Source organism: Pomacea canaliculata, linkage group LG4 (genome assembly GCF_003073045.1).
Source record: "Pomacea canaliculata isolate SZHN2017 linkage group LG4, ASM307304v1, whole genome shotgun sequence".
NCBI classification, from domain to species: domain Eukaryota; kingdom Metazoa; phylum Mollusca; class Gastropoda; order Architaenioglossa; family Ampullariidae; genus Pomacea; species Pomacea canaliculata.
Genome location: NC_037593.1, coordinates 17,555,302 through 17,572,631, shown reverse-complemented (window position 1 = coordinate 17,572,631; position 17,330 = coordinate 17,555,302). Strand labels below are relative to the sequence as shown.

At 39.5% G+C, this 17,330-nt stretch overlaps 2 protein-coding genes across 4 annotated transcripts; both read left to right on the top strand.

Moving 5' to 3' along the window:
* The first annotated feature begins 11,427 nt into the window (after positions 1-11,427).
* On the top strand, positions 11,428-14,048 carry LOC112561381 (probable protein arginine N-methyltransferase 6). The gene is made up of 2 exons (XM_025233852.1): positions 11,428-11,505; positions 12,471-14,048. Exon 2 carries the CDS (start codon positions 12,527-12,529, stop codon positions 13,838-13,840), a length of 1,314 nt encoding a protein of 437 aa, XP_025089637.1. The 5' UTR covers positions 11,428-11,505; positions 12,471-12,526; the 3' UTR covers positions 13,841-14,048.
* Positions 14,049-14,180: 132 nt separating this feature from the next.
* On the top strand, positions 14,181-17,167 carry LOC112561384. 3 transcript variants are annotated; one of them, XM_025233856.1, is made up of 4 exons: positions 14,181-14,879; positions 15,059-15,232; positions 15,483-15,595; positions 15,934-17,167. In XM_025233856.1, the coding sequence occupies exons 1-4, from the start codon at positions 14,799-14,801 to the stop codon at positions 16,658-16,660; spliced, it is 1,095 nt and encodes a 364-aa protein (XP_025089641.1). In that variant the 5' UTR covers positions 14,181-14,798; the 3' UTR covers positions 16,661-17,167. The 3 variants fall into 3 exon arrangements, with proteins under 3 accessions (XP_025089641.1, XP_025089639.1, XP_025089640.1); XM_025233854.1 differs by having other exon boundaries at positions 14,268-14,902; XM_025233855.1 differs by having other exon boundaries at positions 14,272-14,902; positions 15,943-17,167.
* The last annotated feature ends 163 nt before the right edge of the window (positions 17,168-17,330 follow it).

Genomic DNA, 17,330 nt, shown 5'->3' with positions numbered 1-17,330 from the left:
ACCTGTATAATGCTAGTGCATCATGGGTAATCTTCTTGTCAAATGTATTATATTATTTATTTGCATTTTATTTCATTAATGTCAATAGGATGTGTTAGTAGGATTGTGTGTGTCAATATTTCTAGCGCACGAATTTAAAATTGTTCTACAAAAGTCACGGATGCCTCTCTGTACTGCTGCTTGTGTTCAGATTATTAAAGTTGGCCGTTGTTAGTGCACAGACAATGAGGGAAGACAATGCTAATGAACATAAACACTTTCTTTACATAGAGTAACAATGACCACAGTCTCATTCAGTGGCAGGGTGGTTTATCCTGCTGGACATGGTTTATTTGACTTGACATATGGTTTATTCTGCTTGACATGCGCTTGTCAGTTAAGTTTGCTGTCGCTGATACATCATGTATTCTGGACGCTTGTTTTGGTGAAATCAAATTGTTGCTGGGCCATTGTGGTCATTAGGATGTTTATCGTTTGTTAACCTTTACACATGATATCCTGTAAACATCTCTGGTCATACCTCAAGATGTGTTTACGGTGCCCGAGATCTAGTCAATGATGTATGAACTTATATTGTTCAGTTTCCTATATCGCTTAACTAGTGAGTAGTTAATCTGAAATGTGAATGAACCGGAAGCTTTGTACACATCTGCCTCGCTTTAGTAGTCTGCCAGCAGTCCAGTAATACAAGTTTGTGACTGAGCGTTGGTCAACGTGCTCAGTTCATTTGCCGATGCAAAGGACTTCAACGCTTAGGCACTTTGCCCGTTAAGAACGGTCTTTAGGCTAAGACCTAATCGCTTGATATTATAAAGGAATTAATTTGTTATCAGTTAAACGCACTTATGATGCCACATTATCAACCTGTATATTATCGCACATACTCGACCATTAATTTTGTTGTCATTATCTGAGCGATTTATCAAAAGCAATTTTTTGTTACAATGTTTGCTTGTTTTTTGTCAAAGCAATTGTGTGCTTACAGATTTGTAAAAAAAACTGATATTTTTATGACCTGCATTTTCGAGAAACTATTTTGTGTCTGATTTTTGAGACACTTGTAATGAATCAGGAGGATCGGATTGTTTTCCCTTTGAAGATGGAGGCGAATTTTTCCTATGCTTTTAGGAGTCACCATACTCCTTCGACAAATGACTGGTTGTATATTTCTGCGTTGATTTTACCCCCAAAAGAAATTTTAAATGGAATTATTGAAATCCGTCCGATTCCAGCAGTGCCTTCAACTGATAAACCTGCTTCCAGCATTAAGCAGGGAGCCTTCCCTTTTATTCGGTTGGGTTCAAACTAGTTTAATTTCTCCGAAGAATAATTAGTGGATAATATCGGGTTCTCGTTGATATTCTATGCTCATACAGATATTTCTGAAGAAAGAACAATACACAAAACTAATCAGCTTTCAACGTCTGTTTTTAAGTCCTTAGATGAATAGTTTACTTCATTATAAAATCAGACTGTGTGTGGTCGAAGAAAAAAATTACAGCTCCAACACTTTTCCCTTAAAGGAAATACACCTTTGAGATTTCACACTGGTTCCTGTCTGGATAGTGGATGCTACAGTTTGATGATTCTAAACACTTCCATGAACAATACAAGAAAAATACAAGACCCAATCCCACCATCCTCGCGACCTTTGACTCTTCGTCAATCTTTGTAACTATTTTGTGCATGTAACGCTTAATTTTTACTTAGCACAAACACGACGACTGCACAAATGAAAGTTCACAAAAATGTGCCAAATTTTATATTTATAGACATATATGAGTATGTGTATGTTTACTATTATCAATATTTTTAATGTCATTAAATGCACAACTGTATATTTTCTACATACTGACGTATTCTGTGCTTGATATAATACTACAGAATGCATGCCATTTATCTTTTATCATGTGTACATTGCTTGCACAAAAGATGTACGTACATACAGAGACATTCCTATATTGTAAATAAAGTGAGCATTTAAACCCCGCCTCCTGTGTACTGTTCCTTAATTATCACTCTGCCATTTCTCAAAAACTAATTGTGGAGTAAATATTAAAGAAAATGATTCAAAGAACCATGAAAGTGGAATTTTCAAAAATATTTATCTATAATTTATTATTAGGTACCAATTATTTGTGCTGTTGCTGAATGTTCTATTCGACACTCAGATGAAGTCAGTTCCTCAAGATGCTGGCTACAAACAACAGTGGATTCACTTTGTCTAGAGATGTCTTTTGTTCAAATGTGCCATGGAAACTTCGTTCCCACACTCGAGAAGTTGCTCAAAACATTTCAAAAGCGATTGTTATCCAGTCATTTATTCATTACAGGCAACTTTTGAGCTTTTAAAAACTGAAGAGATTTTCTTCCTACACCAGTACCAACTATACACCAAACCACGAGCTGTTAAAACCAACTACGATTGCTGGCAAAAAACTTAAACAAAGAAGGCTTATATCTTTAAAATTAAGCTTAAATTTGGGAATTATTATTGTAAAATAAACTTAATCCGATCATAAAGAAAAAATGCGCTCCAGTTGCCTGTTTATTGACGATTGTTGGCCTAAAGCTAAAATTGTATTTTACACCTACTATTTTTCTGAGAATCACAACTCAAAAAGCATTGATTAACATTCAGCGTTTGATTAGTTTTTCTGTTTGTGTCTGCTGTAAATGTCAGTCGAATAAATAAAGTCCAATAATAAATGTTTTAAGAAATGTTTTCACCAATTTTTGAGGCTTTTCCAACGATAAAAAAGGAATGATACGGAGCAAAATACAGTGGAACCTCGGTTAACGAACTTAATCCGTTCTGGAAAGCTGTTCGTTAACCGAAATGTTCGTTATCCGAAACAATTTTTTCCATAAGAAATAAAGGAAATAGATTTAATTGGTTCCCAGCCCCTGTTGACTCGCTATTTAAAAGTTACAGGCTATATATATATAGGTATTTGTTTTAATGAGAACAGTTATAATGCAATATAAACGGAGTTAAATAAACATAAAAACATTAACGAAAGCATTTAAACAGAAAACTTGCCGTTTTGACGGCGTGGTTGGAAACAGGTGTGGGGAGGAAGGAGTGGAATTACTGCTTTGAATCCCCTCTCCATGAGCACACGTGACATTATAAAATCGGGGGAGACTTCCCTTTTCTGTAGCTTTGAGGTTGAAGAAAAAAACTTGTCCAGTGTCTGCTTCTTCTGCCTTTTTTTGTAAAACTCTTCGGTAATACGACATCACATTTCCGACAGACGCATGCCACCTTCATACTTTGAAATCATTTCCTTTTTCAATTCATTTGTTGGCCGCGTCCTTGTCATTACCTCACTACTATTAATTGCTCTTAATCTTCTTTGGAGCCATGATTGAGGATTATCTTATTAAAATAAAGCACAACAATCACTAAATAAGAAGGATGCGCACAGGTAAGGAACGACTGATCGTAACTGTCTCGAGCGCGAATGATGACATGCTGGTCGGTCATGTGTGGTTCACGTGGCTGTTCGTTATCCGAAATTTTGTTCGCTATCGGAGACAAATTTTTAACGAAATTTTTGTTCGTTATCCGAAATTTTGTTCGCTATCCGAGACAAATTTTTAGCGAAATTTTTGTTCGTTAACCGAAAAATTCGCTATCCGAGGCGTTCGCTAACCGAGGTTCCACTGTACATGAAGGCAAAACAGGATATCGTGGGGGAAGTTTATCGCCGCTAAGGTGGACAGAGACAGAGCTGGTTTGCAAAACTTGGAATGTGTCACAAACCTTCTGTCTTTTTTTAAAAAAAAATATTTTTGTTGAATGAGAACGAAAAGCGTGTGAGTGTGTGTGCGCGCGCGCGTCTCACGCGCTTTTTCCTTGATGTAACGGCATCGTATAGTAGTAGTAATATAATGTCTTTTGAGATTAGACTTTTAAATAACACATTTTTCTGGCCATGTTTTCTTTTCTTGTTTTTTTTTTCGCTCTATCTTCCTGTGTTTGACACTGGCTGGAAAGCTGCATTTAATTTCAAGAGGAGCGGCAACGACTGTATCGTCTTTCTGACGGAGGAAGCTTCAGAACCGGACTTGTTATGTGAACCTCTGTGTCTAACACAATTCCCCCGTCTACCCAGCCAACCCTCGACTGGAACGAATGTTGCACATATATCTGGGGTACATGTTTACGCTAATATTTCCTAAATAACAAATGTTTTTAAATTGTTGCTCTGAAAAGAGAACATTCATTAGAGATCGCTCTCTCACACATCGATTTCCATTGATACACTCGGATTTTTTGTTTGATCGTTGTCTTGACTTGAATAAAGCACTAACCCAACACTAGCATCCCCACTCCCAACTCTTGTCATGCAGTTCTATTGCTACTTACTCCCTCCCCGCTCCATTTTCTACTTACCCTGTGCCCTCCTAAACCGCTGTAACAACAAATGAGTTTATCCTGTGAACGTTGGCTTTGTCTCTCGTTCTCTCGCCGCCACGTTTTTACTTTCCGTCACTTCCAAACTCCTGGAGCTTCAGGGTGGCGTGTGATGGAGGGAGGACCCAAAGTAAGGAAGCTACTTAGGGGTAGCACAGACACGTTTGACCCCTCCAAGCAACTTTGGTGACCAGTGCAGGAGGTAAGGAGGATGTTAAAGGAGGAGGTCGGTGGTGGTCTAATCCCCTTTTCCCTTCCCTGCTATATCTTCCTCATGATGCTGACCTGCAACTATAAAATGATGAAACTGTTTGGGTGTGTGTGTGTGGACGCTTTGCCTTCTCTGTGTTACCTGCACGTCCAGCCCACACCTGTTGAGTCAGACACTGAACTCATCCACTGCCTTGGTGAATCCCTTATACAAACACATAGTAAAACACCCCGATACCTCCTTCCTCCTCTCTCTTCCATCGACCTCGGTGAGGTCTTTTCTCGGGCAGTCGCCACAACTCGGGTACAAACTGTGACGAGTAGTTGCCGTGCCTGTCCTGTTGCGCTGGCCACAACTGATGTCAGTAAACTGCCACCAAGACCAAACCCTCGGCAGCAGACACGTGTTCCAGGAAGATTTAAATCCGAATTAATTCTAAAATAAATCTGAATGTAAAATGGATATTTATATAGCACGGTCACTGGCTTGATAGAAATATATTATATTTAAATATATATTATTCTCCTTGTGTTGCTATTCATTCTTGTTCAGAAATGCACTCGAGTATTGACCTCAGTTCTAACTTCTGACATCAAGGAAGACAGAAGTCGATGCCAGAGTTAGGAGCAGATGACCAATCAGCAAACCGCTGTAAGTAAGACCTTGACCCCTCTTCAACCCCGAGATGGCACCTGCAACTTTCAACAGTTTCTACCCCGCTAACAATCGTGATCATTCACTTATATTTGAGAAGTTAGTCATCTTCTCATCTTTCACACCCAGGTGAGATGGTCAATGGGTTGTAACTAGCGTGTAGAATAGAGTTCTAGGAGTCGGCTATATCACCCTGTTGTGCGCACCTTCCACCCTGATTAGCCTTTAAATTTGATATCGAGTGTCGGCCACAGGTACCAGGGTTACACCCCTGGAGTTGATGGGGGGATGGAGCGAGTAGAGGAAAGACAACAGATCAGGTGTGTGTGGTCTAAACGTTACCTTGACGACCGTATGACATCCGCCTCCACCCGTAAGGCATCTAATTATGTGGGTGGGTCGTGGCAACATGCTAGAAAGGGTACAATGGTGTCCTACAGTTCAACGGCCTGTTTATTTCCGTGCTTGTCTGGCAACATGCAAACAATTAAAATTTCTCACACGAGAGCAGTAAGCCCCGACTGATATAAAATGTATATCATGTGGGAGCTTCGCTTCTCTGCTTATCTACACGTGCGCGCGCTGATGTCATAGTATTCAATGCCCATCCGTGTACTGGTGGATCATTCTATACGCCATTCTGGACTGGTAATTTAACAGCAACAACGGCAAACAAAAATGTTATTTTATAATAATAGGGTACAAGAAATATTTTGTCTGAATGTTTTCAAACTTGCCTTCAATCTACAGAAAAGAAAAAGAAACACTACTTTTCTACAAAACATTAATAAAAGAAGTTGCAGGATTTTTTTTTTTTTTTGGGGGGGGGGGGGCACATTGACATCCAAATCTTAAATCTGATTAAAATGGGTAGAAAGTTGTTCTGAATTTTACATAAAGTCTTGTGATTGCAAGAACTGGATGAGTAATTTTTCAATGAGTTTAGTTTTTTTTTTATTAAGTGTTGCTTTGTTGTTTAACACAGAAGCAACACATGTTGTGATGCTACCACCGTGTACACGCGCGTGCGTGCATAACCACAGCCCCTCCATTTATCCGTAATTCGCGAGTGCGAACATCAAATCCTGAAAGGACGGTTAGAGGTGTGGAACTGGAAGAAACGAATAAATTTCGGGGCTAAGATATTCATGAAGTCTTACGCAATAGCAGCAGCTTTTCTATCAAACGACTTCCCATAACACATACAATCTGCAATATTGTCCATCTTTTCCCAATTTCTTTCTATACACGCAGAGAAAAGAACATCTGCATCCACTCAAAGCCGTTATGTATTGTTACTGCTGCAACATCTACTTTACTTCTGATCACAAGGATAGTTCCTGAAGTGAAAGAGGAAGGGATGGCGAGGGAATGTTTTTTCAGGGTTCCAGACTAGCGAAGGCGCTCGTGCGTACTTTCAACGTGGAGGTGCCCTCAGTGTGAAGGGAAGTAATTTGTCTTCACCTCCACAGCCTAGATCTCAATCTCTTGTTCATCTTGAGCCCCATCAGCCCCGCCGGCCACACAGACGCGATGGGGGTAGGGGTAGGGAGGTCGGTTGTTTGACACTCGAGAGACGTCAGTGATTTTTTGGAACAAAATTTTTTCTGTTAATCTGCTGGTAATTTTGAATATAATTTCACGTTTGAGCTAACCTTAATAAGAAATACAAAAAAGCACGCAACCCTTCTATCGTTTAAAAAAATAATGTCTCATTATCGAAAAGGACATGTATAAACTTTCCTGTCGAGTATTTTGCGGATGCAGATGGGGGCGATATGGAACAAAATCATGAAACGAAGCATGAAAATTGTGAAATAAAGCACAAAAAATGTCCGGTCACGTTCATCTGCTTGATGAAGTTGGTCAGCTGCTGGAGAAAGATAGAACTGTGTGAGTTGCCTGGGAAACTGATCCACGCAGCAGCGGGGCGAAGTGGTGGGTGACAAGGAGTGAAATGAAAGCTCTCTGGCGACAGTACACCACTCACACGTCAGGTTCACCCTCGCCAGAGCTCCGTCGATCGCCGCTGACAGGTGGTCGGCATCAGCTCACGCTGCCACGATGGACTCTCCTTTGGCCCGAGCTTGCAAGTCGCCGCTTATCTCAACTCAAAATAATTATGATCGAGATTGGCCACGACTTGTAATTAAATGAAAAACATCTCCGATTTCTCATTGCTCTCTCCACTCTTTAGCCCACCCTCCTCTTCCTCCTTCTCACCATCCAGGCCAGAATCTGCGAGCCATGCATCGTGCGAAAGCGCCCTCTTGCTGTCGAACACGCAACCACTGATGTTTCCGTTGGGTGATAACTCTGTCGGAATCCATCAATGCTATCAGCGTTGCAGTGTATCGTGCCAGCGCATCAAGCCCTCGACCCTCCTCCCTTCCTCACCCATCCCTCTGGCTCCGCAGCATGTTCTGGAACTGTCGCGACAGTCATCATCAGCGAAATTCCCCTACCCACCCACAAGCAACAAAGAGACAACTACAAGATACTCTTACATACTCATGCCTGCAGTGATAAGGTAATTATCCGTTTCGAAACTGAGCGGGCTTCATTTTCGAGAGGTCGGGAGGAGGTTATGTGCCAAACCACAGAAAGCAAAAGTAACCCTTAACCTTTTGCCAGATGTTGCTGGTCAGGAGAAGAGAAGTGCCATGAACGCTGACACCCTTTTTTTTTCCTCCGCTGCACAGGCGATGTGTAATGTAATATCTAGTAAAACAACTTTTAAGCCGCGGACCAAATGACAGAATGGAGAACAGATCAGCCTGGTTCTCGACTGGGATATCTTGCAGGCCACGTCCGACCGTCAAGAAGAAAAGAAAACTTGTAGGGATGGAGATCGACAAGATTTACGGAGTGTTGGCGATGAGGATAGGGGTGGGAGTTGGGATGGGGAGGATGAATTTTAAACTCTGTGCCAGTGATAAGACGGTTTAAAAGCAATACGTTTCACTTCCCTTATCGGTGTTATTTGTCCCTAGTCTTTGATAAGAGTGGAAAGCACTTAGGGAGAGAAATGGAATCACACTTAAATTCTCATTGATGCACAGATGTGGTAAAACAGGTAGGGAAGGGTGTTGGTTATGAATTTATTTATATTAAACATTCATTGCTCTGTACTTTAAGGCAGGCTCAATCTTTTTCTCTCTCTCTCACACGCAAATACACACCAGCCTGTCACCTCACAACCCTTTACCTATCTCAAACTAAAATTTTACGAACTATTCTCATAGTGAGAAAAGGACAAGAAATAGAATACTATTTATCAGCAGACTAAAATATAGCAAGAAACTGGGATACAACAGCCCACCAGCAAGTCCAGGAGCAAGATATCACAGAGAAGGCGAGGTGGAGAACAGATATTTAAACAAATATTTTCACCATTTAGAAATTTTATGTAAAATTAACTTTTAAGAAATAGTATGTCAATGGCTTAGGGTTATTTACTGAAGTGACATATGATTGTCTGGTAGGAGAGTTGGCGGGGGTTGGGGGGAGATGCCTTCCCCTTCGAGCCAGACGCTAATACGTTTGTACCCAGTAGCACCGACTGCTTCCATCTGAAGACAGATAATTGCTGATCAAAGGGAAGAGGAGCGTTCCGGCTACAGCACTTCAAACAGTCCTGGCCGACGAGAACAAAGACAGCGACGACAACAACGACAAAGCTATCTCCTCTGTGCAGTTCTGCAGGTCGTTGTTTGGGACGACAAAGACAAGCGCGGGTTCCGCTCCAAGTAAATACTGGAAGATTTATGAGCTGCTTACTTCTCTCTTCTCCTCTCTTATCGCTTTCTTAGTTCTATCGGCATTTTCTGTCGCTTTTTCGATGACCGGTTCTCATTAGGGAATAGCCCCCAGTGTCCTCCCGATCTCCGACTGTTCGTTTCTTGTGGCTATTACGCTAAAATTAGAAGCGCAGCCTCTACTGATGAGGTGAGCCCGTCTCTCGCAGATTGTTGAAAGGTTAGAGGGCGGGTATGGATCAGTAAGTCCTGCTGGTGATGGCGATGGGCTTTTTAAAGGTGCAAGGTGCAGGGAGGTGATCCCTAATTTGTCTGACGAAGTGAGAGCATCACGGTACATTTGCGAGCAGACGATAAGTGTGGCTGGCGCTGCCTGTGCAGCTAAGAGTCGGGGCAAAGGTCGACGAAGCGACTCCCTTCACGCAACTCAAAGTATGGTGACATAGCACCCACAGTGGGCAATGTTTCGAAAACAAGCAGAAATTTCTTTTCAAATTTGCAAAAGTTGTAGGACACTAGCTTGATACAAAACCTAATACGTTTGCGCGTAAGACTTCGTGAATATTTTAATCCCGAAATTTATTCGTTTCTTCCAGTTCCGTTCTTCTGACCGTCGTTTCAGATTTTGAAGAATAAAGACAAACAAAAGGAGCAGGAGGAGTTTTGTAACTGCGTTCATTTTAATTAATTATGAGCGCGCATTCGCGAGCGTCTTTGTGATGCTTGGTGTGACTTTATTTCTGGCAAGATGTTATGACCAGGGTTAACACTATTATTGTCACGGAGAAACAACCATCACCTACACATCATCCCACACAGTTGTGTATGGGTTCGCAAAAAGAAGTTTAGTTTGACAGTGACCGGGGTGTCATACTAACAGAAACCGAGGATCCTGGGCGGTAACAGTGCACACGCTGACCTGTGGGACCCAGGCGAGGCACGCGCGGGGAATGCTGGGTGTCGCGCGACACAGGTGACACGCCTGCCTCCCGTCAGATAGCTCCCCACAACAGCAGCCACCTGCTTCACAGGTCTATTAGGTGTAAAAGCGGGGGCAGAGAGAAGAAAAAAAAAAGGGAGTTGTACATGGTAATTAAACAAGGGAGCGGAGTAAGAAGAGAAAGAGAGAACCTTTTTTTTAAATGAGTAATCCTAAGCCCTTTGGTTTGTTTCAAGGAGGAAGTTCTATCCAGATATCAACAACATTTATAATGATCTCACATATTTACTTGTCGATATTAATGTTCACGTTTCATGTCTGTTTTTGAATTATTGATACAGATACCTATAGAAATTTGTTTTATGGTTGGTTCAGAGTTATGTAGAAAGATTCGTGGGGCTTTAATACCTTTAATATCGGTCTGTATGTGTCAAAGGCAGCACAATCAAACAACACGTGTACCTCATCGTCAAGAGACACATGACAATGGCATTGTTTATTGTCTTAGTTTTCTATATCGAGACAAGGGGATTACAAAATTATTCGTGATATACAACGCTTGTACGCTCACCATTTAACATATTGGTGCAAGTTGATAATGATGAATAAACATTTTATCATTTACTCTTAAATAGTAGGGTGAATCTAAGTAGGGTGAATCTAAGTTAGCTAATATTCTATTATTGCAGAACTTTTATACACGAGACTAATGTCTATTAATTACCTGCATACAGAGATGCAATTATCTTTGATCCTGCCCGCCAAGGCAGCTGCAAATTTCAGAAAATCTATAAACTTTTTCGTAGCAACATAAATGTATATTTATTAAGTGGATCATATTTATAAGGTACATTTTGAGGGACAAGCTAGGAACGTCTATTATGGGATAGACAGGGCACATACAAGGATATGACATGACAGACACGTATGCTTCTTATCGGGTGTCCGCGACCTACGTGGACAAGTGCGGGTACCCCATGCCGAGGGTATACGCTGGTCTGCTGTCGATATGAGTAGCGTTCTTCAACCATGTCGGCTCATACACTTTTTAAAATAGAGATCGCTGACTTTGCTGCGTACTTTAGTGAACAGTTCAGGCTTACCAACGTCCAGCATTATCACATTATCCTTTCATGGATTTCCAAAGGATGAGGAAATGACAAAGCTTCGGCTGGTAAAAATTCGAACACATCCTTCAAATTTCCTATCATTGTGCAATCAAAGCCTGTCGACATTTCCCTGGGAAGTCCGGTGGCACAGCGGTTAGCGACTGTCTCCAATACAGTATGGATTTCAAAAAAAATAAAAGATGCCTTATCATTCTCCCTTGTTCTTTTCTGCACATCACATTTAGCATATGGGTATGTGTAAAGTAACATCACTTCTATAGAGTATCCAGAACAAGGGACGCTACACTCATTGCTACTCTTGCGCAGACTGTTTTCGGCATAAGATTGATGTCCCTTAGATTAACACCCTCGCTTCACGTGGAGCTGTCAAGACCCACACAACTTTGCAGGTAAATGCTCCAAGACTGTAATGCGTACACCTTTCTACTAATGCAGTGCATAGATGTTAACGGTTCTAACGAAATCATTATTTGAATTTTTGATTGGGCTATCTCAGCTAATCGGTTATTTGAAATAAATATATACACTATTGTGTAAATTCGCACGAAATGCATTTTTATTACATCAATAAAGTAGTAGTAGGATGCAGATTTTTAAGTAATTGAGTAAAGTAAGCAACATTCTGATTTTCTTTTTGTGCTTTAGTAAATAGGGATGTGTTAAGGTATTCCCTAAGGTATGATAGTCTCTTCGGAGAGCCGATGCTATGTTTGTCCATCGTAAGTCATGTCTTTGAATATTAAAAATTTATACACAAACATTCATTAAAGAAATGATATATTGTGAATACTCCGATTTCTGTTGTATTTTATTCTTTTAACCATCAAATTATTCGTGATTTTCCATAAGTTTGAAAAAATGTCTAACATTTTCCTCATTTACATTAAGTCTTAGATAGCCCCGATAATGCAAGTAACAGTCTCTTAATATACAGAACAGTAAATGTCGCATTGACTCTGTGATGAATAATAAATATTCGTCATTTCTGTACATAGTGCAAAAAAAAAAAAAATTTAAAAAAATAGGTAGAAACAACAAACATTCTTTTTGGTTTCCATTCTATGAAAACAGATTGATGCTATAGCTTTCTATATCATTGACTACATTTTTCATACTTATGTGATATATTTAAGGACAGTGTGTGGCAGTGATCATTCAACGTGGAAGTTAAGAAAACTGAGAATAGACAACTTTGGTCAAGGAAGGTTATACACTGAACAAAAGAGTTTACTTCTTTGCCAGATATGAATCTGATTTGTTTCATCCATTTAAGTATTTTATATTTACTGTTTGTTTATAGGTATGGCATCTTATCACTTTTTACAAAGTTTTTAAAACTTCCCCTTATTTGCAGGAGCTGAAGAACAGTTCATATTAATTCTGCTGAAGAGCAGTGTTCAGTACTCAGTAATGGCAACTCTAAGAGATGCAGAAGAAGATAGAAGAGACATCTCCTTGACCTCAACTGATGATCATGATGGGTATTTTTCCAGTTATGCTGACCCCTACGTGCATGAAGTCATGCTCCGGGACTGGCCACGCATGGCATCATATAAAAGATTCTTTGAGAATAATGCCCATCTCATCAGAGATAAAGTTGTTATGGATGTTGGTGCTGGAACTGGCATCCTGTCTCTGTTTGCAGCATCAGCAGGAGTACGTAAAGTCTATGCTATTGAAGCTAGTAACATTGCTGCACTTTGCCAAAAGATAGTAGAGCAAAATGGATTTAAGGATAAAATAGAGGTGATTCAGTCCACAGTGGAGGATCTACAGCTGGGAGATGATGTCAAAATGGACGTCATTGTATCAGAATGGATGGGTTTTTATCTGTTGCATGAATCCATGCTGGATTCTGTTATTGTTGCTAGAGACCGCTTTTTGGCAGAAGATGGGATAATGGTGCCTTCTCGTGCTTCACTATTTCTTGCACCTGTCAACATGGAGATTTTTCTGGAAGATAAATTAGAGTTTTGGAATAATATCTGTGGCTTTGATTTTACACCAGCCATTCCATATGTTCAACATAGGCTGCTGCGGGAACCAGTCACTACAAAACTGGAGCAGCACCAGGTCCTTGCATCTCCACAGACTGTTGCAGAGTTTGATCTCAATACTGTAACACTTGTTGAAGTGCAGGCAGTGTCTCGGTGTCTAACATTCAAAGCTGAAAAAAGTTCCACTGTCCATGGCTTTGTATTATGGTTTGATGTGGATTTTGCTGTGAAACAAGGAAGCCCATTAAAAAACACTAACTCGCAGTCATCTGATGGTGTGAATTCACAATTGCCAGAGGTCCACAATTGGACAGTTATCTCCCCTTCTATTTTAAGTACATCTCCAGCAAGTCCTGAAACACACTGGAAACAGACTGTCATAATCCTTCCACAGGCTGTGTCTGTGGATGCTAATGATGCAATTGGATGTCGTGTAGACCTTGAACAAGATACCACAAACAAGCGACATTATAACATCACTTTAGAACTGGTAGGAGAGGACATGAATGAGGAAACCACTGATGACAGCATAGAATCTGATGGAGAGGATCATCCAGTGCCCTGTGAATGTGAGCATGCAAAATGTCGGTTAATCAGAGCATTGATGGAAAAGTATGATCAGGAACACGATGCCCTAGAGAACGAGGCAAAGGTCACAGATATCACTGCAGAAATGGAGGCAGCAGACACAGTTGGTGCTGAGATAGAGAAAGATAGTGCTCTGTAGGTCACTGCGTGAAACAAGCTGCACTGAGAAATTTGTAATTTTTTACTTGTGTTTTAGATTTTGGTTCCTGCCAGTGAAACTTGAAGGTGGCAGGTTTTTCACTTCTAAGCATCTTCAAGCCAGTCCTGAGAGATTCTTGGAATGAGAACCATTGCAAAGCTATACAATAGTTTTCTTTGAAAATGTCATTAAAATCTGTTAAACTGTTTATGATTCTTGCAGTTTGTAAATTTGTATTAGTCTTATTTTGTGTGTATGGAAGTGTTTATATGTGTAACAATATTCATATTATTTTTAAATGTAAATCTTAATATTAGTCATTCAGGAAGTGTTCAAAAATAAAAAATTTAACTCCTAGAATCAGATGTGAACATGCAATCATGTAGTTCCCAGAACACGTATGTCTTGAACAAGTTTGTTGGACTGTGAAGAGGGTAAAAAAAATAATGACGATTGGCATATTTTAATAACTCCGTTCTTGTTGGGTTGGTTGTTGAGATCAGAAAGTGCTTTCCCTGTTGCGATTTTGCACTATGGTCCATAGTCTATGGGGAAGAAGTAAGCCGGTGTACCTGCAGAAATTCCCCGACAGCCAGCTCTGTGAACATTTGGAGGAAGTACTTGTACCTCGAGAAGAGATAATAACCCAGGACATTACCGTCCTCACTCAGAAAGAGAACAAGCGAGTGTTTTATAACTGCATATCGCAACACAACCAAACCAGAAAAGTAATTCGTTCTGAACAAAGTTTTCGTGAGGACAACTCGGTAATTGAGGCTCTTGCATTACCTCCCTTACAGAATGGCGCCTTATTCGGTTGTCTTGATATTCGATTAATAAAAAAGAGAAACTCCTTATATTCAGACTACTAGCTAAAGTATAAGATAAGCAAAAAGATTGCCTACCATACACCTCTTATTTATCATCGAACAGGTTGAGTTAGTGATGCTGAATTTCCATGTACTTCAATGTTATTCTTGCCAAACTTACCAGGTTCACCAAGAGGCAAAAAGCAAGAAATGGAAATGTAAACTATGTGGTGAGCAGCAATCAGTTATAAAGGTGAATACGAACTACATAATAAATATAATAAGAACGAGAAGAAATACATCTCTTAAATGAGCAGCTTTCAATTCATTGCTCGATTGTTATCTTTTTGAACTGCTTTTTGTTAGTCATTATGACCAGTCTTATTCATTAGTTAAAATTTGCCTCTAGGTTTTTGGAAGAGGGTCGGGAAAAGACTGCCGACAGCATGTACAGAAACTTAACATGCTTCGAGGTGAGAGAGATCATCAGCGACAACATTCCTTGCTGACAGTATCACCTAATCAACAGGAGCATGACATTTGTTGCCAGACTCAGGAGCCCTCATCTCAGAATCACGAACAAGTATGAATTTTATTAAAATAAATACTGTTATTAGTCGAAAAAAATTAACGTCATTTCTTGCAGTCATTGAAAAATCTTTAGCATGAAAGCATTTTCAAACTTTTGCACTCATTTTTTTGCACTTTGAATGTAGATCGGAATGTTAGTTAACATGCAAAAGGAGCCAGTGGGGAAGGAGAGAAAAAGATTGATTCCACCAGCAATAATCATTGAAATGTTTATGTATTGTTCTTTCATGGTGTTTTTTCAGCAAGTGAGCAAATGGGAGCAGTATCTATCATCTCCTACAGAATTAAGCTCAGGCAAAGATGCTAGTTCTGATGAAGAGGAACAATTTGGCCATCCTGCCATCTATAAAAGCAGGTAACAAGGCATGCTTACTTTGTAAATAATGTTGGAAAAAACCCACTATGAAATGTAACAAATCGCAAAATATTACTCTGAATATTGTTAATCCTGTTATTTTTGGGGAAAATTTCAGTGATATTGTTATAAAAAATATTATGGACAAATTATATAGGAAGCATAAAGGTATTTTTAAGTAAAGCCTGCATGTAGTGTCTTGTTTTGCTTATTCAGAATCAGATGTAGATATGAAAGTCCAGATCATGAATGTCTCAGATGAGTTAAGACTTTTACTGTCTGGTTCCGATTTCTATGTTGTAGTATATTTTTAGCCAAAAAATATTTACCATGAAAAGTGTTGGCAGGATGAAAAAGAAAGGGATCAGTCACCGGAAAAAGCCAAGGTTTGATGTACATGACTTTGTTGACATGGAGACAGAAACAGGATCAAACACACAGGGGCAAGCTTTTTCATCCAACCACTTTCATCAGACATATACAAACCACAATCTGTATCCAGCAAAAATGGATCCTGGTAATTTTACTCAAGTTTCCTTTGAAAGATTGGATTATGGAACATCTACAAAAACTAATAAGCGCAAACATTGGGCTGAAAAAGCACCATCAAGCTCTTCGGCTACTCATCACTCAACGAAATCAAAATGGAGTGTTTACTTACAGGAAGAATCAGTTCCTGAAGAGGAGTATACAAAAGAAAACAATGAAAGCAGTGATTTTGGTAATTGTCTACTTGATGAAGAGGTAGCTGGTAGCAGAAATGGTGGCAAAAGGTTATCAGTTTTGAAGAGTGTTCAAAGGAAAGAACTTTCACCCATGAATTCTATGGGGGAAGCTGTTAATTCTCTAATCTATCATCATTCCTTGAGACACCATAGCCAAGTTGCCAGGCAAGACATGCACACTTCCAAAGAGATTAAATCTACAGGATCAACTTTGGATGAATCATCCAAAACTTTGCCAGATACTGACTCACAAAATCCCATTACTGGTCATAGAAGCTTAGCTTTATCCCTGTTTAGTGTTGGGGATGATACACTAGAAAATGATGACATTGACTTTTAAGTAAATCATCCTCAGCAAAAAATAACATTGTTTTCAAGTCAATCGATATTCTTGGATTTGTTTTTTCTTATTCAACATTTCACTCACGCATATGCCACTTAAGAACCCTTGCAAATGAAAGCACACCTACATAGCTGTTGTTGAATAAAATGAGCTATGTTCCGATCATTGTTTTATCTCCATTTACTGAAATAAAAAAATACATCATTTACTGTTAAATAAAAGGCCTGTGATTTTTTTTTTAATTCCACAACTATGCTTCAGCATCTCCGTTGGCACTTTGTCATTACCCCAAGTATTTTATTTCTGCAACAGTTTTTGAAACTTTAGAATGAAAACTTTCTTTTATCTTATAGTTACAACACCATTAGCCTATGTTCAAAGCATTTTATTTGGACCCATTATTTTCCACACACATCAACGTCTGTTCTCTTAGAGGTGTGTGTGAGAAGGAGAAGGGTTGACATAAATTTCATTGCTATTAAAGATACAGCAGTACATTTCAAAGGGTCGTTGATTTCTTGCTATAAAGGTGGGAAGGATGTTCTATTAAGATTCATGCAGCACTAATTTTAAAGTATTTTTTAATAATTATTGTTGCGTATAAATTTTCACCAAAGCGTGGAAATATGTGACATTTTTTACATGTTGAAATTTCGAAGCCAAAATT

Bases quoted from the DNA above. Each gene is read 5' to 3' on its own strand.
- LOC112561381 (XM_025233852.1), top strand. From the start codon at position 12,527: ATGGCAACTCTAAGAGATGCAGAAGAAGATAGAAGAGACATCTCCTTG.
- LOC112561384 (XM_025233854.1), top strand. From the start codon at position 14,786: ATGCTGAATTTCCATGTACTTCAATGTTATTCTTGCCAAACTTACCAG. The intron at 14,903-15,058 runs GTGAATACGAAC...ATTTGCCTCTAG, and splicing joins AGCAGCAATCAGTTATAAAG to GTTTTTGGAAGAGGGTCGGG. The intron at 15,233-15,482 runs GTATGAATTTTA...GTGTTTTTTCAG, and splicing joins CATCTCAGAATCACGAACAA to CAAGTGAGCAAATGGGAGCA.